Source organism: Bufo gargarizans, chromosome 2 (assembly GCF_014858855.1).
Source record: "Bufo gargarizans isolate SCDJY-AF-19 chromosome 2, ASM1485885v1, whole genome shotgun sequence".
NCBI classification, from domain to species: domain Eukaryota; kingdom Metazoa; phylum Chordata; class Amphibia; order Anura; family Bufonidae; genus Bufo; species Bufo gargarizans.
The window spans coordinates 40,323,937-40,349,175 of record NC_058081.1 but is presented as its reverse complement, the minus strand read 5'-3'; the positions used below and the strand labels follow the sequence as shown (position 1 = coordinate 40,349,175).

Genomic DNA, 25,239 nt, shown 5'->3' with positions numbered 1-25,239 from the left:
CGAGCCTCATGTGGCTCCCAAGCCACTGGCTGGGGACCACTGCTCTGGGACGTCTATATACTTTAACAGAATTTTGGTTTTCCTATTGGGACATACTATATAAAGGGATATTCCTGCCAGAACTGATGATTTTTTTCTACTCAGCCTATTTAGGACTTGGATCCTGAACCTCTGGTATGTGCACTTCATATATTTCACTTCTGCAGCAGGTGCTTGCAAGGTCCTCATGGTATATATTTGAAAAGTGCAGCATATGAGGGTCATTTCATGTTTTCTTTTTTTTTTTTTTTAAATAGAGGGCACTTGGGCTCCAAGCATTGAAAAACCTCTATTTAGATATCGCCCTAAATTTGAGCTAATGCTGAGACCACTGAGATTTATATCTTATTTTTTCCACATTTGTTTGTCAGAGTATCTTTTAAGAGTATGGTGACTTTAAAGGATTTCTCTCCTGAAGGTTTATTGTTTTAAAAAAAAAAATTGGGGCGTCCATGAGGTTTCTCAACCCTCTCAACCCTCTGCGACCCTGACTCCTGGAATCCAAATCATTGACTACAGCTCCTGGGGTTACCACCAAGGCAGAAGCCCGGAGCAAGAGATCTACTTTAGCCTTGGTGAGTGGAAGCCATTTACAGGGATCCAGAGAGTCGGGGAAAGGTTTATGGTGGCTTTGCTGTGGACTGCACCCTTATCCGGGAGTCAAGACCACTCCAAAACAGGAGATATTTTTACAGGTAAGCTCACCCAGAAGAGAATGAAAGGTGCACAATGTGGTTCCAGTTGTGAAAATGCAGGGTACAGCATTGCTGGAGAGCCAGGATCAGAGCCCTGTCACCTCGGGTCAGAGAACATGACAAAACTCATGGAGGATGAGGTCATTCACATAGACAATGCATTTTCAGCCATAACTGAAATGAAGTCTTCTCATATCATAATTCTTCATCAATTGTCACTAATTGGAACTTTTCATGAACTATACGTTCCTGAGTATCCTCGAAGTTCAGAAGACTTTGCACTACAGCAACTATGAACTTTGCTGATGGTAAAGATATAAACAAGTGGGGGCGTTTGACAAATTAATTCAAGAAAAAACATGACCAGGCTGAGATTTCTCTTTCTGGAAATACTAGGAGAACCACTTATTTGGATAAGAAATAAACTGAAAACAGTCAACAGATATCCACAAGGTGGACAGATAAACTTAGGGAACCTTCTATATGTCAAAAGTCTCAAAGAAAAAAACATCTATTCTTCACCACAGTTTTGGTGACTATGGAAAAAGATGAAGGAACGTGTATACAAGAGAAAACGGCAAAGAATTAGAAGATGATAAAGAAGATGTTGATGGACATGACAAAGAAAAGAATCAGAAGAGGACAAAGAAGATGAAAGGAGAAGATCAATTATGTAGCTCTGTATTTAAATAGGGAATCTGTCACCAGCGACCTCCCTACCCCAACTGCTTGCACAGACACATACAGTATCTCACAAAAGTGAGTACACCCCTCACATTTTTGTAAATATTTTATTATATGTAAAGTAGTCAGTGCACAGCTTGTATAAGAGGGTAAATTTGCGGTGCCCTCAAAATAACTCAACACAGCCATTACTGTCTAAACCGCTGGCAACAAAAGTGAGTACACCCCTAAGTGAACATGGCCAAATTGTGCCCAAAGCGTCAATATTTTATGTGGCCACCATTTTTTCCCAGCACTGCCTTAACTCTCTTGGGCATCGAGTTCACTAGAGCTTCACAGGTTGCCACTGGAATCCTCTTCCACTCCATGATGAGACCTTGCGCTCCTCCACCTTCTGTTTGAGGATGCCCCACAGATAATCAATAGGGTTTAGGTCTGGACAAATGCTTGGCCAGTCCAGCACCTTCACCCTCAGTTTCTACAGCAAGGCAGTGGTCGTCTTGGAGGTGTGTTTGGGGTAGTTATCATGTTGGAATACTGCCCTGCGGCCCAGTTTCTAAAGGGAGGGGATCATGCTCTGCTTCAGTATGTCACAGGACATGTCGGCATTCATGGTTCCATCAATGAACTGTAGCTCTCCACAGCCGGCAGCACTCATGCAGCCTCAAACCATGACATTCCCACCACCATGCTTGACTGTAGGCAGGACACACTTGTCTATGTACTCCTCACCTGGTTGCCGCTACACATACTTGACACCATCTGAACCAAATACGTTTATTTATGTCTCATCAGACCCCAGGACATGGCTCCAGTAATCCATGTCCTTAGTCTGCTTGTCTTCAGCAAACTGTTTGCGGGCTTTCTTGTCAATCATCTTTAGTCTTTAGAAGAGGCTTCCTTCTGGGACGACATGCAGACCAATATGATGCAGCGTGGGGCGTATGGTCTGAGCACCGACAGGCTGACTCCCACCCCTTTAACCTCTGCAGCAATGCTGGCAGCACTCATACAACCTCTGGATAGGACGCTGAGCACGGGCACTCAACTTCTTTGGTCGACCCTGGCGAGGCCTGTTCCGAGTGGAACCTGTCTTGTTAAACCGCTGTATGGTCTTGGCCACCATGCTGCGGCTCAGTGTCAGGGTGATGGCGATCTTCTTATAGCCTCGGCCATCGTTATATAGAGCAACAATTCTTTTTTCCGGATCCTTAGACAGTTCTTTGCCATGAGGAGCCATGTTGAACTTCCAGTGACCAGTATGAGAACGTAAGCAATAGCAGCAAATCTAACACACCTGCTCCCTATTCACACCTGAGACCTTGTAACACTAACGAGTTGCATGACACCGGAGAGGGAAAATGGGTAATTGGGCACAAAATTGGCCTTTTTCACTTAGGGCTGTACTCACTTGGATCAAATATACGGGTGTGGGTCTGTTCAATATACTAATCACTGCCTGTACGAGACGCTAAAACATAAAATAATAATACTTTATTCTTAATTTCAGTTAAAAGGGTGTGGAACCCAGTTACAGGCCTATGTATCTTTACCCCCGACACCAAAAAATGTAAATAATTGTTGATGGGGTGCGTGGATCGGGAGAAATCAGGTGCTAGCCAATGGCACCCGACATCACATCGAAAATTGAAGCACTCATATCTTTGGAAAAAGACCCCTCTATCATTATCAAGCCCGCAGACAAAAGGGGGTAACATAGTAATTATGGATGAAAAGGATTACATCCACATGTGTCAGACCATCCTAAATGATAAGCAATGTTACCGGGTCATCCCCTCTAATCCACTGCAAGAACACCGCAAATTACTGCAGGATATACTCAGCAAGGCCCTAAAAAAGCATCTTATTAGCCAGACTGATATACGTTACTGCCATCATATCCCAAACTAGCGTGCTTTTATAGTATACCCAAGGTACACAAAGGGATAAGTCCTTTAAATGGGAGACCAATTGTGGTAGGTATTGATAGTCTCACACACAATGTGGGTACTTATGTGGATGCCATTTTGAGCCCATTTGTCCTCTCTTTGCCATCACATGTGCAGGACTCCATGGACATCCTAAAAAAACTTGAAAGTGTATACTTGGAGCCGGGCACATATGTGGCAAGCTTAGACGTAGAGGCCCTATACAGCAGCATCCCCATCACACGGGATGTGAGAAGATAAGCGACTTCCTCAATCAAAGAGGAAAACAACTTCACCCACACAATCAACTTGCTTTATTCCTGCTCAAATTCATATTGGAGCACAACGTGTTCATGTTTGACCGTCGCCTCTTCCACCAGCTCAGCGGTGTGGCCATGGGGAGCCTATGTGCCCCCACTTTTGCCAACCTATACCTAGGCTGGTGGGAGAGAGAGATTGTGTTTGGGGAAGACATGAACAGATGGTCGGACCTTATAGACCTTTGGGTCCGTTATATCGAATATATATAGATTTTTTGGAAAGGATCTAAGGAGGATTTTGTGAATTTTGTAGAAGCCTTGAACAAGAATGACTTAGGTCTCTTTTTCACGTTGGAAATACATGAGACTATGATTACATTCTTGGACCTACGTATCATCAAGGAACCGAATGGTCAAGTGGTGACGGACTTATTCTGCAAACCAACCTCCACAAATAATCTATTGAGGTGGGATAGCTGGCATCCATTACCCCTTAAACGTGGTATCCCAAAGGGACAATTTCTACAGATTCTACGCAATTGCTCGACTATCTCAGATTTTCAAAGAGCGGCCAAAGATCTCACGAGCAGGTTCCAATGGCAAGGATACCCGCAACAGACACTGAAGTCCGCTTACCAACATGCACTGTGTAGCAACAGGGTATCACTACTGAACCCCAGATCGAAAGAACAAACTGAAGGTCCAATTCGTATTCTGGGCACATTTGACACCGCTCACCGGAAAAGTGCGACAGGTACTGGAACAGTACTGGAGTATTTTGCAGGCAGATCCCGATATTGGACATCTTGTGAGGTCTGCTCCGTCCATTACATTTAGATGGGGGTCGCAATTTCCATGATCGTTTGGTACATAGCCTCTACGAACCATCTACCCCCCCGCACCTGGTTAGCGCATGGTCTCACAGGCACCTTTAAATGTGAGAACTGTGTAGCGTGCGAATTCATTGGTACGAGGAAGTCATTCACGGGTATGTCAAATGACAAATCGGATGTCATACGTTCTTTCATTAACTGCAAAATTACAGGGCGAGACAGTCCGTGAATTTAGACGGAGGATAGGGGAACACATAGGGGATATCAGAAATGAAAGAGAGACCCCCATCGCGCGACATGTCAAGATGTGGCACAATAATGAAGCAGGAGTCTTATCTTTTTTTTTCAGGGAATTGAAAAAGTTCGAACTTCCACGCGGGGAGGCGATTTTGCAAGATTCTTACTTCAAAAAGAAGCACAGTGGATTTTTTGGCTTCACACTGTACAGCCATTAGGACTCAATGAACAGATAAGCTATGCCTGCTTCATATGAGACCCATGGCCCATGGTTCCCTCAGGATGATTGAAGGGCGCCGGGTCAGTACCCTCTATCATGGTACTTCGTGTACACTGCAAACACAGGATGTGAGTTCTGAAATTTAGGATCAATGGCCCCTGTGCTACCTGGGGATCATTGGCATGATGCCTTGATTATACCATCAGTCTGATAACATTATGAATACAGGAATTGCGTTTCGTATCCTACATGCTGCTTTAATAATTTGGTGTCTATGATGCCTTGCGCTCTTTACATTGTTGTTAGATAGTTTTGCACCAGACATTAGGCGCTATCCTACACCATCCTTCCCCCACACCCCTTTGTTCCTCTGTTTTCTATAGCCGCTTGTACGTCCCATTTACATGTGGTATATTTACCTAGGCGAGATCGCACGCTTGTTGCTTGCAGAACCGGGGGAGTGCGGAGCCTAACGAGGTATGTCCCACTCCAGCTCTCTCATTGGCAGTGGCCGCGCTGCTCGCTCCACCTGGGGGTAGACTTTTTCCTTCATTAATTGTCCCGGTGTTGCACGCGCTCACGGCCATACTAGCGCCGGACGCCTAACCACAAGTGCGATCACATTGTTTTGTCTAAGCTGTTACTGTCAAGGGCTCCTGATGATACATACAGTTGAAAGGCTTGTTAATATCTCTGGCCCGGTGCTTAAGCGCTACAGTACTGGCGCAGGCACCCTGGCTGGGGCAGAGACCACACAGTAACCTTCAGCAGCGCCCGTAGTATAATCTGGGTATTATGGGCGTTTGCTGAAGTCGAGGTGCTATTAGGCAATGTGGGCTGTCAGAATTCCAGTGCTGCTATAGCTACAGGGTGTTCAACTGGTGGACATAATTCGTCATACCCACCCTTATATCTGCCATTTCAGCAGCAGGGTCTGACCACGACCCTCCCTTCATAGCACCAGGGTATCACCACTAGCACGTGGCATGAACCACTTTTTGATGCAATGCCGGGTGCCATTGGCTAGCACCCGATTTCTCCCGGTCCACGTACCCCATCATCAATCATTAAAAATTTTCAGTGTCGGGAGTAAAGCTATATAGGCTTGTCCCCTGAAAAGATATTTACAAAAAATAAAATATTTACAAAAATGTTAGGGGTGTACTCACTTTTGTGAGGTACCATAGCTAAGGTTCATCTGATTAAAATGCTGTCCGTCTTTTGTTGATCTGAGAATTTGTTCCAGGAGTTATGATATTTTTTCCTAATATGCAAATTAGGTCTTTAGTGCAACGAGGGAGTCACCATTGTTCCTGTTGCACCCAAACTCAGCTCCTTTCTGTGTCTAGCTCCTCCCTCTCTGCTTTGCCAATACCTGGCCCTATCAATCAAAGCAATCAGGGAGGTACTGGCCACAGAAAGGAGCAGAGCTTGGGTACAACAAGAGCAACGGTGATGCCCTCATTGCACCAAATGTCTAATTTGCATATTAGGAAAAAGTCTCATAACTCAGGAACAGAGCCTCAAATCAAAAAAAGAAAAACAGCGTTTTAATCAGGGGAACCAAAGGGACTATGCAAACAGCTAAATAAGGAGGTGTCTGGCTATGGACATTTTACTAATTTTGGGCAGTTTTTTTGATACGTAGGGTTAACAATCAGACCGTCTCTCCTAAATTCCACCAGCTGCTGTGAAACTCATGTAAAGCTGTATCTACAGCTATAATGAGTGTTTATGAGGTCAGGAGATAAGAGCTACACATGAGGGACAGTCTGCAAATACACTGATTTGTGACCACAAGTATAACAAAAATTACTCAAAATTTTTAATAAAGACCAATTAGAAAAAAAAAATTTTGCCCAAATTGAGTAAAATGCAATCATAAAAAACTGCCCCGAAAGTGTCCATAGCTTTTAAGAAGAAAAGTAAAAGTCGAAAAGGAAGGTGACAGACAAGAATGGGAAGAGAAAGAAGGAGAAGAAAAAAAGAGGAAGCAGATGACAAAAGAGATGACAAAGAAAGAAAAGGTGGATTGTAAAGGAAATGTGGCAGATGGAGAGGGTAGGACGAAGGGATGACAAAAAGGAGATAGAGAAGATGAAGTAGATGTCAAAGAGAAGGGAAAATGAAGTAGGAGGAGATCCCTAAGAACAGAAAGGAGATGATGATGAAGAACAACTAGTAGTATATGACAAAAAAGAAGGAAAGAAAGAATCTAAGGGGAAGGGGAAGGGGGGTGCGGACATTAAAAAAGTCAAGAAAAAAATTGCCACTTTCTTCCAGAAACAGCATCACACCCGTCCATGGGTTGTGTCTGGTATTGCAGCTCAGCTCCAATGTAGTGAATGGAGAAAGCTGTAATGCTACACACAACTTGTTGACAGTTGTGGCGCCATATTTTTCTAATCCTATAAAACCTCTTTAAAGGGGTTGCACCATCTCATAGATCGGAATATCGTTAAGATATACCACCTGCGTCAGATAGGTACAGGTCCCACACCTATCTCTAGAAATGAGCTCCCAAAGTAAACGATCGTGCACCGCACATGAGCGTCATGCTCTCCATTCACTTCTATGAGACTTCCAAAAATAGCCGAGCGAGCGTGCTTGGCCATTCTTGAAAGTCCCACAGAAATGAATAGAGGGCGGCCTAGCGATAAGCCACCAGTGTGTGAGGTGAGACAACCAATTTAAAAGAGATCACATCACTAAAACACCAAAGTTAGAGAAAGAATTGCCGCACCATCATTGACAGAAGGCAACTTAGCTTCATAATCAAGTCTTGCCCATGGTCCCTTTGGGTTGCACAAGTTCCCTTCTACTGTATTTATCAAGAAAGTTGGCTTGTCGTCTATAGTACTCAAGACTGGAGCAAACAACATGGCTATTGCATAATCCCACAAGAGAACCTTAACTAATTTATTTCAGGGGAGTCCTCAAAAAGTTGCAAGTAGAGTAGATGGCCAGGAAACACAGCAAAAACATTAACCACTCATTTACTCCATTCACTGCAACAAATGATGCTCAGAAGATCTGATCACCAAATCTCAACTTTCAAAAACAGCAGACTTGGCTGAGGTGCTGTGACATCACTGCTCTGGCCCTGGTCATGAATCAACCCTCCAAAATTAGGTTATACCCTACATGTTGCAATTTGGGCCTCGAGCCCTGACTATGTCTACAGGTTCTCCTGTATTAGTTGACCCACAGAAGTACGACGGGTCATAGGCATGATTTCCTGGTCCATGGATGAACCACCTGTGAATAAAAACATCTGCTTCTGTAGCCCTCAGACGAGGGCTCAGGGACCGAATTGCAGCATTATCATGGGTCTATTCCTAATGAATAAACATTACAGTGGATGAATGAGAACCGTATGGCACAGATTTTTCTAGCGCAAGGAGACAGTGGGGCAAGTCCTTTATCTTCCAGGCATTGTTTACATCCAGTGACTTGTCCAAGGTCACAAGCAGCTGACACTGGTATTTGAGCTATGGTCTGCAGGAAGTGGCGGTCTACACAGTGCACCTACTATAGAAGGAATGTAACATCTGCACAATAGACCAGGGGCTATACCACCAGTGCTAAAATAACCAAAAATACATAAATTAAGGATGGGCTCCTTATTCTGGCCTTCTTGGACCATTCGTCTACCAAAAGTAAGATGATCTGAGTTAAAGAGTAAGGTAAGGCATATTCAAGGACTACAGAGATAACATTACGCACAGGTGGTTCTAGGTGGACTGGATAGGTATAAAGTACTCCTTGAGGGCATCTTTTATGGCTATAGTGATCAGTCATATATAGATAGGGGTATGGTGGGTACATAAGCAGACCTCAGTGCAGCAATGGTCTCCAAGGTCAATATGAAAGCTTTATCTACTATAAACTACGGCACCCCTAAAATGTCCAATGAGAAAGGTGGCAACAACGCTGTGGGTTGGCCCCAAAGTTAGCCCATGACATCACTAGCATTTATTTCAGTGATGTCACTAGTTCAAAAGCAGCCATGGGTAACCTCGACACGGCTATTGCGTCTGACCCCCCACCCCCAACAACGTGCAGTCAATCTCTCTAAATGAGCAGAAGATATCAATAAACACGTTTATGATTATTACCTGGTCCCACCATCCAACCAGCCAAGGTCTGGAGCATGTCTCACAGAAGAAATCTACTAAGGGCATTTTTCAATCCTAGATGGATATATCCAAAGGAATCCAGTCCGCAGGACGAGGCCAACCGCCAAAGCGTCCGCGATCCACAAGCAGGCAAAGTCTTCCAAAAAGTTTGAGATCCCTATTTAATTCGTAGATCAAAATACCTGTTTCCAGAGATATCATTCGCAATCCCCAAATCATCAGAGGAGCAGAGAAAGCTTAATGAAAAAAAAAAAAGTCTTCAATTGTATTATCCTCGGAAAAAAGAAGAAAAAAAAGAAAAAAATTCTAAAAATAAAAAAATAGCAAAATCGAAAAAAAAAAAAATCAAGAGCAATGATATCTTTTCGTGTTTCCAGTTAGATTTGTATATTTACTTGAAGCTGAGTGAAATTTTAGATTTTTTTGTTTGTTTCCTGAAGAAGAAAAATGACTGCAATAATTCCAGTTAAAAAAAATTCATTCTCCGAAAGCACACACAGAAGATGATGACAACGATGGACGGAGTTTGAGGACACCGGTCTTCTTGCCCTATAGTTGGCTGCTGTTGCTTGGTTTCACAGAAAAGCTCAGAGATGTTGGGTGCAACAAAAACTTGGGGGAGTCAAATCCCCGAATCATCAGAGGTGACATGGGACCTATCACTTGGCTTACAAGAAAACACCATGTGGGAGGTAGACGAGAGACTGTTGGTATTTTCCTTCTCCATAAAATTCGACACAGCCCCCAAAAATAACAAAAATTCTAAAGACCCCCTCGGGCCCTTAAAATTCGGAGAAAGGGGTCCATCATGACACCCCACAAGGAGTCAATATTAATAACGAAATAAAAATCAGTATCCACATCCAAAAATGCAGCTAGGCCGGTGATTTTAACCCATCACTTCCAGGATGTGAGGAGAAAAAAATACAATCCAGCAGCTTCTCCTGTTTCATTTGTGGGTTACATCTTTAAAGCCTTTAGCAATTGCCCTGCGCCCCCTCCCGCCCCACCCCCCACCCCTTGTCGTCCTCTTCTTCTTCCTCCGTGTCTTGATGTGGGGGGGGGGGAAAGGAAAACAAGTCACTGTTTTGGAGGGCCTAAGAAACTGCAAGATAAGGCCTCTTCCTGCATCCTTAAGGGGAAAAGAGGAGGTAGCATATTATCACAGCATCCTTCCTGGGTACCAGATCCGAGCTGCAGCCTGGGCGGATGGAGGCGACTAGCACATGGACGGTGGAAGCGAGGATGAGCAGGAAGGTGGTCAGTCTTCTCTTCTAGGCTGGAGATGCCTCCTGTAGGGCCGTTTGTCTGCCAATATCTCCCGTTATTCGTACATGTAGCATACTGCAGTAGGCAGGGATGTGATGTAAAATGCAAAGGGAGGGGAGGAGAGGGAAGGGGGAGGGAGCGAGAGCAGCAGCCGTGCTTCTAGGCATGACATTCTCACATTCAGACAGCGCAGGGAATCTCATTTCCTTTAAGAAAAGGGCTATTATGACTTGGGATTATGTACCCCCCATTGACCACAGTAAAGGTGTAAGGTATGCTAGGTCCATAACTGACCAGATCACCAGCTCAGATGGGTTTATTTACCTGGCACCCCTCCTTATTATCACAGTCACCTCTAGGAACAATCACTGAGATCACCTTCTACCCCATACATCATGGAGATCAGGGGATCGAGGCTTTCAGAAGATCACTTTATATTGTTCCTTCTCCTCATCTTCATGACATTGGTCAGGTTGCTCCTCAAGATCATTTGAAGCCTGTTATCCCTCATCGATAAGGAGAATACACAAATCCCAAAGTGGCTCAGTGGTTAAAAGTGCTGGCTCTGACTATGACGGAGGATTCATGTGTAAATCAAACGTCGGCCACCTATGACCTTGGAAAGTCAGCCGGTGCTCTGCTGGTCTCTGTCCCAAGCTCTTCAGAAATGGGATGTGTACTAAATAGCTAGAGTAGCTAATATCTACACATGTGTGGTCTACAGCCTGGGAGCACAACATGGGGCCTGCAGTGCCGATCTGTGTGGCCCCCAGCCGTCTCTAGGATCACTTATCTGATGACGGCACTCCGGAGAGGAAGGAGTGAGGTGGATGCAAGTGTCTACTGTACACCACACAATGGAGATAGCTACCATTATGATTGGCCCCCTCAACACCTCCTCTGGAAGACCAACAGAGAAACAGGGGCCTTCATTCCACAGAAACGGGCCCCAGACCTATTAGAACAATTCTATCTACCCATCTATCTATGCTCAAGCCTCGAGAAAGGTCCCATTGAGCTGGGCTGAAATGTTCAGTTTTGGGGGTAATAAAATAGGTCCATCACTCTTCTACCTTCATTGAAGTGCTGCCTCATTTTTCAAGATCTATCTATCTCATATCTATCTATCTAATATCTATCTATCTCATATCTATCTATCTAATATCTATCTATCTCATATCTATTAGATAGCTTTGCTATATATCTATCTAATACTTATCTATTAGCTGTCTATTTAATATCTATCTCAGATCTTACAAAAAGAGTGATTGCACGGCCACAACATAGTTGCCAACTGGCCCGCATTTTCAGAGACAGTCCCAGCAAATTCGAGCTGTTCCAGGTCAAAAATGGTCAAGTGGGCATTTCTTGGCACAGTCTGGGCATTCCCATAGGCGGGGTTTTGGATGCCACAATATCATGGGTGTGGCTGTAGTAGAGAACGTCCCACAATGAATACAGTAATACAAGCCATCCGCCAAAGTCACCTCTAACACCTCCGCACCGTATTCACACACGGGCGCCACGCAGAAGTGTCACTGCTGTCCAGGACCAGGAAAACATGTCTTACTGGTCCACGCCTGAGCAGGAGATGCGCGTGGTGCTGCAGCGCGGTCCCTGGGACAGGTGTGGTGCTGTTTTTTGTAGAAGGCGGGTTTTCCCAATCGCGGAGAGAGGGAGTCCCCGAGATAACGACATATCTACCGTACAGTACCCCTCCATAGTACACATTTCACAATTCTTATAGCACAGTGTCCACGGAGGGGAGTCCCAGATATCAGCTGCGATCTGTGAAGGAACCAGCTGACAAGTGTTGGATATTCCTGTAGCGCCACCACAGGTGAAATGAAGCATTACATGGTGCCCATTGAAATCAATGAGGTCTCTGTGTAAGGCCCTATGCACACAACAGTATTTTTGGTCCGCATCCGAACCACATTTTTTGCAAAACAGAGACACTGAGCGGCCAAATATGTCAGAGAGATCAGCGGCAATCTGTAACGTTATCTGGGAGCAAGTGCTCAATTCCTCTGCAGCGCCACCACAGGGGAAATGAAGCATTACACATTTTCCTCTGCCGTAAATGGACAGCTTGTATAATGCATCTTCAGGTCCCCTATAAGCCGGGCTGCTGACTGGCTACAGAGTCCCTAAAGGGACATTTAAAAACGGGTTTTCTAAACTGGAGAATCTCTATACATGTCATCAATGTCACCACCGAGCGTACGAATCAGTGACACATTTACAGGCATTATAGGATACATATGGAGATCTCCATTAACATGCCCGAGACCCAGACACAGCAGATGAGTCCACGTGGGTGCACCAGACTCTTACCTTGTTGGAAGCCATTTCACTGACAGAGCGATAGGTCTGTACGGTCTCCAGCTGATCTAGACACCAATCTAGTTCTTCTAACGTCTCTTTGGCTAGCTGCTGATACGTCTCCTCTGTAACGACAAAGAGCCAGGGTTGAAAAGATCCTGTACGGATCCTGAGTTATATCCTGTATTATACTCCAGAGCTGCACTCACTATTCTGCTGGTGGGGTCACTGTGTACATACATTACTTATCCTGTACTGATCCTGAGTTACATCCTGTATTATACTCCAGAGCTGCACTTACTATTCTGCTGGTGGAGTCACTGTGTACATACATTACTTATCCTGTACTGATCCTGAGTTACATCCTGTATTATACTCCAGAGCTGCGCTCACTATTCTGCTGGTGCAGTCACTGTGTACATACATTACTTATCCTGTACTGATCCTGAGTTACATCCTGTATTACACTCCAGAGCTGCACTCACTTTTCTGCTGGTGGAGTCACTGTGTACATACATTACATTACTTATCCTGTACTGATCCTGAGTTACATCCTGTATTATACTCCAGAGCTGCACTCACTATTCTGCTAGTGCAGTCACTGTGTACATACATTACTTATACTGTACTGATCCTCCTGAGTTACATCCGGTATTATACTCCAGAGCTGCACTCACCACTGTTAAGAAGGTCAGACACTGACTAAGGCCTCTTACACACTACCGTATGGCTATTTCAGTGTTTTGCGGTCCGTTTATCACGGATCCGTTGTTCCATTTTTTGGTTTCCGTTACCGTTCTTCTGTTCCGTATGGCATATACAGTATACAGTAATTACATAGAAAAAATTGGGCTGGGCATAACATTTTCAATAGATCGTTCAGAAAAAACGGAACGGATACGGAAGATATACGGATGCATTTCCGTATGTGTTCCGTTTTTTTTTTGCGGACCTATTGACTTGAATGGAGCCACGGAACATGATTTGCGGGCAATAATAGGACATGTTCTATCTTTCAACGGAACGGAAAAACGGAAATACGGAAACGGAATGCATACGGAGTACATTCCGTTTTTTTTTTGTTGAACCATTGAAATGAATGGTTCCGTATACGGAACGCAAAAAACGGCCCGCAAAACGGAAACAAAAAACGGTAGTGTGAAAGAGGCCTAAAGGGTAGTCTCTCCACTAGGTGGCACTACAGACATAGCGTTCTCTCTCGGAAGTCACCTAATCTGCACATCCTAGGTGGCATGTAAGATACGTTGCTGTGTGCATGAGGACCAGGCAGAGGTGCAGCGTCTGGGGCACTCTACAATATAAACTGCACCGCTATATTACCGCCACCCCACCTCTCGTCCTATGCCCCCAGTCTACGGTCAGGCTGACACTTACCTGAGAGGGTGGCTTTACAGACCGTTTGCTGAGGCATTACTGGGGAGCGCCTGGCAAAGAGAACAAGAACATCTTCCATTAATATGTCAAATTCCTATAATCCGGAATCCAGTATTCTGGAAAATCTGAGAGTCTGGTTCCACTGGCTGTTCTTACTGAGACACAATTGGATAGCAGGACGGTAAAATTCCTTTAATCTGGCCCCACTAGGTCTTGGATAAACTGTATGCCGGATTACCAAATGGTCTGTATGAGGCCATAAAAAAGTATAAAACCCAATTGGACGTGGCACAGAACCTTCACCAAGAAAGTCCAGCGCAGACCCGTGTAATTAGTATACTCTGCGCTAGATCATCGGATGCCGGATTAAAGGATATCTATATATTTTATAAGGGGGAGGGGGGTCCTTACAAGGGCTTTCCATCCTACGTATTGATAACATAGACCCCCAGTCTCCCAATCCAACATGCCCGATCCTCCCCCTCCCATGGGGGTGGTCCGCCAGCACCACCAGCATCAATAGGCCACCCTCTCACTGGATGGACGAGTACTCACTTGTTGGTAGGTGTGGTAACATTGGCAAGGATGGTGAAATTGTTCCGGACACTACGCAGGCTGGCCAGCACCTAGGGGTACAGGGCGGTAAAACAGCCAATCAACCTCAGTTACAGATTACACAGTGGCCATATCGTCTACTGAGCTACATCCCGGATTATACCGCAGAGCGGCACTACTAGGCAGGAACTGTACACAATACTGTCATGTGGGCTCTAGGTGGTACTGTTATTTGCACTATATGTTGGTATTATTTACTGTACATAACTATTATGTAGGCCCTATATAATGTACTATTATGTGGGTTCTATGTGGTACTGTTATTGGCACTGTATGGAGGCGGTATTATTTACTGTGTAGAACTACTATGTAGGTACTATATATTGTACTGTTATGTGGGTTCCATGTGGTCCTATTATTTGCACTATATGGTGATATTATTTATTGTGTAGAACTATTATGTAGGCACTATATAACGTACTATTAGGTGGTTTCTATGTGGTACTGTTACTTGCACTATATGGTGGTATTTACTGTACAGAACTATTATGTAGGCCCTATATATTGTACTATTATGGTGGTTTCTATGTGGTACTAATACCTGCACTATATGGTGGCATTATTTACTTGTGTAGAACTATTATGCAGGCACCATATTATCAGGTGGTTTCAATGTGGTACTGTTACTTGCACTATATGGTAGTATTTACTGTGTAGAGCTATTATTTAGGTACTATATATTGTACTATTATGTGGGTTCTATGTGGTACTATTATTTGCACTATATGGTGGTATTATTTAGGCTCTTTACTGTACAGTTGGGGCAATGTTATGGTAATATGACCTTCCATCTGTTTACAGGCTTGCATATATATATATGTATAGGTGTCTATATAGAAGTAGGACATGTTAAGTAAACATGATGCTGTGAGGGAAATTTTTTGTCAAATGTCTGATGTGTAATGGCGAGAAAAAATAAAATGTTAGTGCGTCCAATAAACCTGACCTACAGAACAGATTTCAACTGCTCCAGAAACACTTGTTCGGTCCCTGCAGAGCGATTATCGGTAGACTACCTGCGCGTCTACGGGCGCTATACCAGTATAGGCCGCCTCAACAGAGAGAGTGAGCGAGTGCAAGACAGACTGAAATTCAGGGTCTGAAATACACTTCCTGACTCAGAGGCTCAAGCTACTGTTCCATCCTCCCCATGCTTTACACTGCAGCATTGCTTGTTCTGATTGGCCAGGGAGTCAATGTATGGAGAGCGGATGTATATTACAACAGGGACTCAATCGGGTCAAGTCCGCACATAGAATGTGCACTGGGAAGCCTAAGGACTGCAATCAATACTGACAAACCCATGCACCCAGTACCGACACGTAGGACCGGACAGGTGGGCAATGATCGCCCCCTGTGTGTAGTAACGTGGGGGCTGTGGAGACAGGGTTGTCAAGGTCCACATATGCTATGGGGCCTAGAAGCATGGGTGCCTAAGCTCAGGGTGTCCGTAGTGTATACCCGACCATGGCTCCATCTCCCTCCAGGGACCCCATTATAATCACTGGAGAGTGGTAGGAGGTAGATTCCTCCCATATACCTACCTGAGCAAATGGGGTAACAATGAGGTCTTCAGCGTGCCTGTAACGAGAGGACCAGACTGGTTAGATCAAAGATCCCATTCATGATAAAACAGGGGCACAAACTTTCCATTCTGCCTTCCTATAACTCCACCATTATTGGTGCAGGAGACTCAGAGAGCATGCCGAAAAGTAATGTACCTCTTCTTCTCTGACTAACGGGAAATGGGGATCTATAGATAGTGTATATTACCACATGTAGCCTACCGTATACAGATCGTACATTGAACACAATAATAAAACTGTATGCAGTGAGCTCCCCCTAGTGGTGAGTGCAGGAAGCCAGAGATTTGGGGTTGTTACACTGGCCACAGACCTTGGATAATATTCTAGCCAGGACTATGGGTCCTCTAACAAGGGTCAATGCTGGGCACTAGTCCATGGCTGGCCATAGTCGATCAGTGCTCATTTACAGGACCTTCCAGCTGGCTCAGGGCAAATGTGAGAGGGGGACGAGTGATCATTATTACGATTGTTCGTCCCCTATTCACTTTGCAGAATTTTAGTTGCTGCATGAAAGGTACGATCACCTAACAAGCAGCAACTGATGGGAACGAGGGGCAGGGGGGGGTCACTGATGGGAACGAGGGGCAGGGGGGGGGTCACTGATGGGCACGAGGGGCAGGGGGGGGTCACTGATGGGAACGAGGGGCAGGGGGGGGGTCACTGATGGAACCGAGGGGCCAGGGGGGGGGGTGTCACTGATGGGAAACGAGGGGCATGGGGGGGGGTTCCACTGATGGGCTACGAGGGGCAGGGGGGGGGTCACTGATGGGAACGAGGGGCAGGGGGGGTCACTGATGGGAACGGAGGGGCAGGGGGGGTCACTGATGGGAACGAGGGGCAGGGGGGGTCAATGATGGGAAACGAGGGGGCAGGTGGGGGGTTCACTGGATGGGAACGAGGGGCAGGGGGGGGTTCACTGATGGACGGGGGCATGGGGGTTCCACTGATGGGAAAAACGAGGGGCAGGGGGGGTCACTTGATTGGAACAAGGTTCGGAGTGGGGGGGGTCACTGATGGGAACAAGGGGCGTGAGGGGGGTCACTGATGGGAACAAGGGGCAGGGGGGGGGTCACTGATGGGAACAAGCGGGGCAGGGTGGGGGGCTCAACTGATGGGAACGAGGGGCAGTGGTGGTCACTGATGGGACGAGGGCGGGGGTCACTGATGGGAACGAGGGGCAAGGGGGGGGGTTCACTGATGGGAACGAGGGGGCAGGGGGGGGGTCACTGATGGTAACGAGGGGCAGGGGGGGTCACTGATGGGAACGAGGGGCAGGGGGGGTCACTGATGGGAACGAGGGGCAGGGGGGGGGTCACTGATGGGAACGAGGGGCAGGGGGGGTCACTGATGGGAACGAGGGGCAGGGGGGGTCACTGATGGGAACGAGGAGCAGGGGGGGGTCACTGATGGGAACGAGGGGCAGGGGGGGGGTCACTGATGGGAACGAGGGGCAGGGGGGGGGTCACTGATGGGAACGAGGGGCAGGGGGGGGGTCACTGATGGGAACGAGGGGCAGGGGGGGGTCACTGATGGGAACGAGGGGCAGGGGGGGGTCACTGATGGGAACGAGGGGCAGGGGGGGGGTCACTGATGGGAACGAGGGGCAGGGGCCACTGATGGGAACGAGGGGCAGGGGCCACTGATGGGAACGAGGGGCAGGGGCCACTGATGGGAACGAGGGGCAGGGGCCACTGATGGGAACGAGGGGCAGGGGCCACTGATGGGAACGAGGGGCAGGGGCCACTGATGGGAACGAGGGGCAGGGGCCACTGATGGGAACGAGGGGCAGGGGTCACTGATGGGAACGAGGGGCAGGGGCCACTGATGGGAACGAGGGGCAGGGGCCACTGATGGGAACGAGGGGCAGGGGCCACTGATGGGAACGAGGGGCAGGGGTCAATGATGGGAACGAGGGGCAGGGGTCAATGATGGGAACGAGGGGCAGGGGTCACTGATGGGAACGAGGGGCAGGGGTCAATGATGGGAATAAGCTCTCGAAGGAACATTCCTGATGATTGACCCGGGTAAAAGAAGGTCAGTATTTACCGTCTAGAATCTACCGATTATGGCAAGGTCCTTACCTACTGCAACTCTCAGCATGTTCCATCCATTCCTATAGGAGGTTTGCGCAATAGAGCATGCTGGGAGTTGTAGTTTTTACAACTGCTGGAGGTTGAGGAACCCTGGATAACAGTCATCGTCACCATAAAACACGGAGGGGACATGCATGCAGTCACCATTCCCAGAAAGTGCCACTTACGCCTCGCTGGTGACAGAGGAGTTCCGGGACATGGTTTTGGGGGACATGTCATAGTCACTGTCCGACCGGTACAGGAACGACTCCCTCCTCTGGCTTTGTGGGAAGCTGGGGTGCAGCACCAGCCCTGGACTCGCCTGCGAATCAATCGGGCTGCGACCTGGAGAAGGCCCATTTTCCACATCGAAGCTGCGAAGAGAAAGGAAATACAGGTTACTGCATGCGATCCAAACATGGAGGGCACCATACACCACAATAAAGTCCTACACAAACAATATGGCTGCCACTGTGCCTCCCACCACGCGGTCCTGTGCCATTATGGCCCCCTACATCTCTGGCTTTTCCAGGACGCTGAATGGATGATGAGGATTGTCTATGGCTGACCCACCGGGAACGTCAGTCCTTTAATTGAAAGCGGACGCTAATCTCGACCACAGATTGCTGGGGATAAACGCAGACTGTCTCCGCGCTCCAGCCATTTGGGAAATGAGATCAGTCGCCCTCTGACTCCGGTTCTGTGGGGAGGAGCGCAGGAGCTTTACTAAAGGCTGTACATCTGGAGTGGGCGCTCACGTCAATGGGGCGGCTGTGCCGGGAGGGGGGGGGGGGGGGGGGGGGATTAAGACGAGAGAAAAAAGGGACAAAGGTTAAGAGAGGGAACGTCGAGGAATAACAGGGGATCATTCATTAGATTGATGAGCTGGAAAGGGGAGGCAGAAGGTGGAACTACAAGTCCCAGGACTGTCCGCCATTACTGGAAACTATAAGTTCTCATGCAGAGCCAGAAAAAACACGGAAGGCACACCGTGTGTATCCTGCATCCGTATGTCCGTCCCGCAAAATAATAGAACATGTCCTATTCTCGTCCAATCTGCGGTCAATAGGCATTTAGGCTCACAGAAATTGCGGGATGCACACAAAAAGTACCCGCATGTTGACGATCAGCGGTTTTCTAATTCCATACGGTCTCAGTATTATAACAGCGGATGTGGAACTACAAGCCCCAGCATGACGTCAGCCGGCCCTGCTGTGTGTTAGCGTCCCTCCGGTTGCGGGGACACCTGCACATATGTCACACAGTAGGCGCACACGTCTCTGCTCTAGTATTTGCTCTACGCACGTTAATCTCCGCTCTGTCAGGGGACCAGATCCCAGCTGATAAGAAGTGACAGATCATCGTCACCCGGGCGGGAGGGTCAGGCCGCTGTGGTGACATCACATGTGACACAGGAGACTGCTAAGACCCAGGGCGGAAACATGAATGAAACCCCAGACGCCGGCTGTGCACGGCGATGACAGTGGGATTACCGGAAGGACTAGCAAAAGTATACAGACCTCACATCTGAACCCCAAATGATGGGGTAATTTATGCAATGCACCCCCCGCTCCTGGCTGCAATGGGTTAATGCCCACTATATCCCTAAAGGTATATATGACCAAAGCCTCTGATCAGGACGCTGAAGTTACATATGGGAAATAACGGGCAATCAGTATATGCTGTGAGAGGACAGATACAGAGCGCTCGCATGTAGCAATAGGGAAGAGATCCTGGGTGTAATACCACAACGCTCCTGCAGTGGCCGCTGGAGGGAAAATGTGAGGCCATCTGCAGCGTCCCAAACCAGTGACAATCCGCTAATTGCCAGCAGGTCCTCATGTAGGGAAGATGGTTTCCAGATCTGAACAACACCCTATAAAGAGTATTTATATTTTTGAGCACCATTTTATTGTTACATGTACAATACACTAAATGTGACTCGCTGTGTACATACATTACTGATCCTGAGTTACATCCTGTATTATACTCCAGAGCTGCACTCACTATTCTGCTGGTGGAGTCACTATGTACATACATTACTTATCCTGTACTGATCCTGAGTTACATCCTGTATTATACTCCAGAGCTGCACTCACTATTCTGCTGGTGCAGTCACTGTGTACATACATTACTCATCCTGTACTGATCCCGAGTTACATCCTGTATTATACTCGAGAGCTGCACTCACTATTCTGCTGGTGGAGTCACTGTGTACATACATTACTCATCCTGTACTGATCCTGAGTTACATCCTGTATTACACTCCAGAGCTGCACTCACTATTCTGCTGGTGCAGTCACTGTGTACATACATTACTTATCCTGTACTGATCCTGAGTTACATCCTGTATTACACTCCAGAGCTGCACTCACTATTCTGCTGGTGCAGTCACTGTGTACATACATTACTTATCTTGTACTGATCCCAAGTTAGGGTACTTTCACATTCGCGCTTCAGTTTTCCGGTATTGAATTCCGTCATAGCGGCTCAATACCGGAAAAAACGCTTAAAGGGAACCTGTCACCGGGATTTTGTGTATAAGGCTGAGGACATGGGCTGCTAGATGGCCGCTAGCACATCCGCAATACCCAGTCCCCATAGCTCTGTGTGCTTTTATTGTGTAAAAAAAACGATTTGATACATATGCAAATTAACCTGAGATGAGTTCTGTCCCTGACTCCTCTCACATACAGGACTCATCTCAGGTTAATTTGCATATGTATCAAATCAGTTTTTTGACACAATAAAAGCACACAGAGCTATGGGGACTGGATATTGCGGATGTGCTAGCGGCCATCTAGCAGCCCATGTCCTCAGCCTTATACACAAAATCCTGGTGACAGGTTCCCTTTAAGTCTTGTCCCCATTCATTGTAAATGGGGACAAAACTGAAGAGAACGGAGCTCTCCAAAATGCATTCCGTTCCGTTTAGTTGCGTTCCCAGACCGGAGAGCAAACCGCAACATGTTGTATTTTTCTTTCCGTCCTGGGAAAAACTGAAAAGCGGATCCGGCATTAACCCCAATGCAAGTCAATGGGGACAGATCCGTTTTCTCTGCCACAATAGAAAACTGATCCGTCTCCCATTGACTTTTAATGGAGTTAATGACGGATCCGTCTTGGCTATGTTACAGATAATACAATCGGATCCGTTCATAACGGATGCAGATGGTTGCATTATCAGTAACAGAAGTGTAAAAGTACCCTTACATCCTGTATTATATCCAGAGCTGCATTCACTCAAATGTGCATGCTTCAGAGCTGAACTTCTTGCTCTTCTGCACTGATCCGGCATTCTGGGAAGTATACTCTTTACATCAACCAGCAGAATTCTCCCCAATATCAGAGAGGAGAGCTGCTACATAAGGGGGTCCTGGCTCCTGCATGGTAATGGCCAGCGTGTAGTACTACACTTCCCCTGCAGTGGGCGCACTTCCCATGGCAAAACATGGCAGTGTAATAATTACACCTTACTTCTTAATGCCCATAAGTTGTACTTGTCCCCTCCCCCATGACACAGACACGGCCGGTCTCCATAGCGCTGGGAATCCATTACATGGCACATACAATACTGACCATTGATTAATTAAGATGAAGCCTAATTATTAACAGAGTAACAGATCGCACCTTCCTACAAATCTGCGGTGTTTACAGAAGGACACCGCGACCTTGTTGTTGTCATTGTCACCTATGAACCTGCAGTACACCGACAGGAGGACTGCTCAGAGACAGAAAATACTAGGGTAATATTAATCATCCTAGTATTATTAATTAAGGTAATTATTCACATTAGGGCAATGATGCTTTCAGCCAGCAGTAATACAGGGTAGACTTATAATACCGGACCTTTCACAGTTCTATCGGTCCAAACTTACATCGGTACAGAACCAAGTAGTGTTACTCGTCTTCTACTAATAGGAATATTACTAACACTAAGGAAGATGTAATATTATAAATACTAAGTATGATGATGTAATATTACTAATAGAATGGATGATGATGATGTAATAATACTAATGCTAAGGATGATATAATAATACTAAGGATAATGAGGATGATGTAACTTTACTAATGCTAAGGATAATGATGATGTAATAATACTAATACTATGGATGATGGTGATGTAATAATACTATGCATGATGATAATGTAATAATGTTAATACTAAAGATAATAATGATGTAATATTACTAATGATTAGGATGATTATGTAATATTACTCATGATGGTGATGCAATATTACTCATGATGGTGATGTAATATTACTCATGATTAGAATGATGAGGATGTATTATTACTAATGATGAGGATGTAATATTACTAATGATTAGAATGATGATGTAATATTACTGATGAGGATGATGATGTAATATTACTAATGATGAGGATGATGATGATGTAATATTACGAATGATTAGAATGATGATGTAATATTACTAATGATGAGGATGATGATGATGTAATATTACTGATGAGGATGATGATGATGTAATATTACTAATGATTAGAATGATGATGTAATATTACTAATGATGAGGATGATGATGATGTAATATTACTAATGATGAGGATGATGATGATGTAATATTACTAATGGATCACAAACCCTTATAATTAAATACTCCACTGTACCTGAGTACAAGGGGGTCATGTATACATACAGAAAGGCAGAAGTTCAAGTTCCTGGTGCAAAGAGCCCCCCCTCCCCCATCACTCGTAGTTTATAGCACGGGTCTTCTCATATGAGGAAAATTCAGGCCCTATGGCCGTGTTCTGACCACATCTTCTGAACCCTGCATAGTTACGCCCCTATATACAGTTACATACTATTCTCCTGCTGTGATGATCCAGAGGAAGGGAACCCCTCTCCCCCCCCCCCCCCCATTGTTGGCAGATGCCTTATATTAGGGGCAAAATTGCTACCCAACTGCAATGTGCCAATTATCACAACTCCACGGACCTCTATCCAGCGTCTAATTCACAGACAATGAGGACACCCCTCATCCCAACATTCTGAGCGCTCTTCGCTGCTCTTACAGTAAAGAATCCTTCCCAAATAGAAAAACGTACACACTAAAACCAGCCGCCTTACCCACTGTGACCGAACAGATGTCCGAATAGATCTCTTAAGCCAATTGCCACTTTCAAAACGACGGCAGCCATTGGATTTGGCTGCCCAGGATCGATGCCACTTTTTCAAAAACGCTCTTTTCTCGTCCCATAGCCGTATCACCTGATGACTCTGTTACAACACGAGGCGTCTCGCTGCTTCACGGCTGATGATGTGCAAATCCCAGACAGCATGGCATCCACAGTGACCAACACGGAGCCCAAAGAGAGACTGGTCATGGGCACCGGCCATGCTTAACACAAGGATAACAAGAAGCTGAGGCGGCAGTCACTCGGCGGATAATTGACTAACAGCTAAGGACACGGGTCTGCGTCAGAGAGAAGGGATTTCGGAGGGGGGGAGAAGAGATCCCACTTACGTCTCAGTGACACAAGAAAATTACGCAGGTAATAGGATTTGCAGGTTGTCCTGTATGAATCTTATAGGATTCCCCTAATCCAGCAGTCTCCACCCACAGAGATTGGCACGGAAAGGTCCGGATAAGACGCGCTGCCAGCTCATCCTTCTACAACTGGAGATTAAATAAGTGCGCACATGGATTTCCTGCATCACCGAGAATAACTACACCCAGGACCCACGAAGTGAAGGGGGCACAGAGATACCGCTCACCCTCTACGAGAAAGACACCCTCTGAACATGGGTAGAACAAAAAGGGGGCGATCACCGGCAAAGTGTCTGATGATGTAGTTTTCTTTCCCTTGTTTAAACCATCATCCGTTCCATGAGCAGAAAAATTATTTCATGGGTGACAAAGTTGCAGTGTGACGCAACGTTTTTACCCATACATCTACAAATGAATAAAGTGCGCACATGGATTTCCTGCATCACTGAGAGTAAATACACCCAGGACCCATGTAGTGAAGGGGGCACAGAGATACCGCTCACAGGGGGCACAGAGATACCGCTCACCCGCAACAGGAGCTGCATTCTATTAGAAAGACGCCCTCTGAGCATGGCTAGAACCATAAAAAACGGGTAGAACACCGGCAAAGTGTCTGATGAGGTTGTTTTCTTTCCATTATAATACAAAATCACAACTGGTTAAACTGTCATGCGTTCCATCAACAGAAAAATGATTCAATGGGTGACAAAGTTGCAGTGTGACGCAGCAGTTTTTCCACAGGTCAACAACTTGTGATGAAAAAAGTGCGCACATGGATTTCCTATATCACAGAGTACACCGGGGACCCATGAAGTGAAGGGGGCACAGAGATACTTCTCACCCTTGATGGGAGCCGCATCCTATGAGAAAGACACCCTCTGAACATGGGTAGAACCAAAAAATAAAAAATTTAAAAATAATTTAAAAATGGGCAGAATTCTGGCAAAGTGTCTGATGATGTATTTTTCTTTTCCTTATAATATGAAATCACACAACTGTTTAAGATGTCATCTGTTCCATGAACAGAAAAATGATTCAATGGGTGATAAAGTTGCAGTGTGACGCAGCGGTTTTTCCTTATGTTTACAACGTGAAATGAATAAAGTGCGCACATGGATTTCCTGCATCACTGACAGTAGATACACCGGGGACCCATGAAGTGAAGGGGGCACAGAGATACTATTCAGCCTCGATGGAAGCCGCATTCAAGGAGAAAGACACCCTCTGAACATGGGTAGAACAAAAAAAACTAATAAAAAATGGGCAGAATTCAGGCAAAGTGTCTGATGATGTAGCTTTCGGTTCCTTATAATACGAAATCACACAACTGTTTAAACTGTCATCTGTTCCATGAGCAGAAAAATGATTTAATGGGTGATAAAGTTGCAGTGTGACGCAGCGTTTTTTTTATATGTTCACAACTTGA

At 46.0% G+C, this 25,239-nt stretch overlaps 1 protein-coding gene across 3 annotated transcripts in view; it reads right to left on the bottom strand.

The window, feature by feature from the left end:
* The window catches only part of PDE4A (phosphodiesterase 4A), a 253,795-nt gene that overhangs the window by 30,335 nt on the left and 198,221 nt on the right, over positions 1 to 25,239 (bottom strand). For all 3 annotated transcript variants that reach the window (XM_044278800.1, XM_044278797.1, XM_044278798.1), the window contains exons 2-6: positions 18,486 to 18,671; positions 16,184 to 16,220; positions 14,580 to 14,650; positions 14,025 to 14,074; positions 12,642 to 12,754 (exon numbers count right to left, since the gene is read on the bottom strand). In XM_044278800.1, coding sequence (XP_044134735.1) covers positions 12,642 to 12,754; positions 14,025 to 14,074; positions 14,580 to 14,650; positions 16,184 to 16,220; positions 18,486 to 18,671 — 457 coding nt within the window. The remainder of the gene's footprint in view (positions 1 to 12,641; positions 12,755 to 14,024; positions 14,075 to 14,579; positions 14,651 to 16,183; positions 16,221 to 18,485; positions 18,672 to 25,239) is intronic.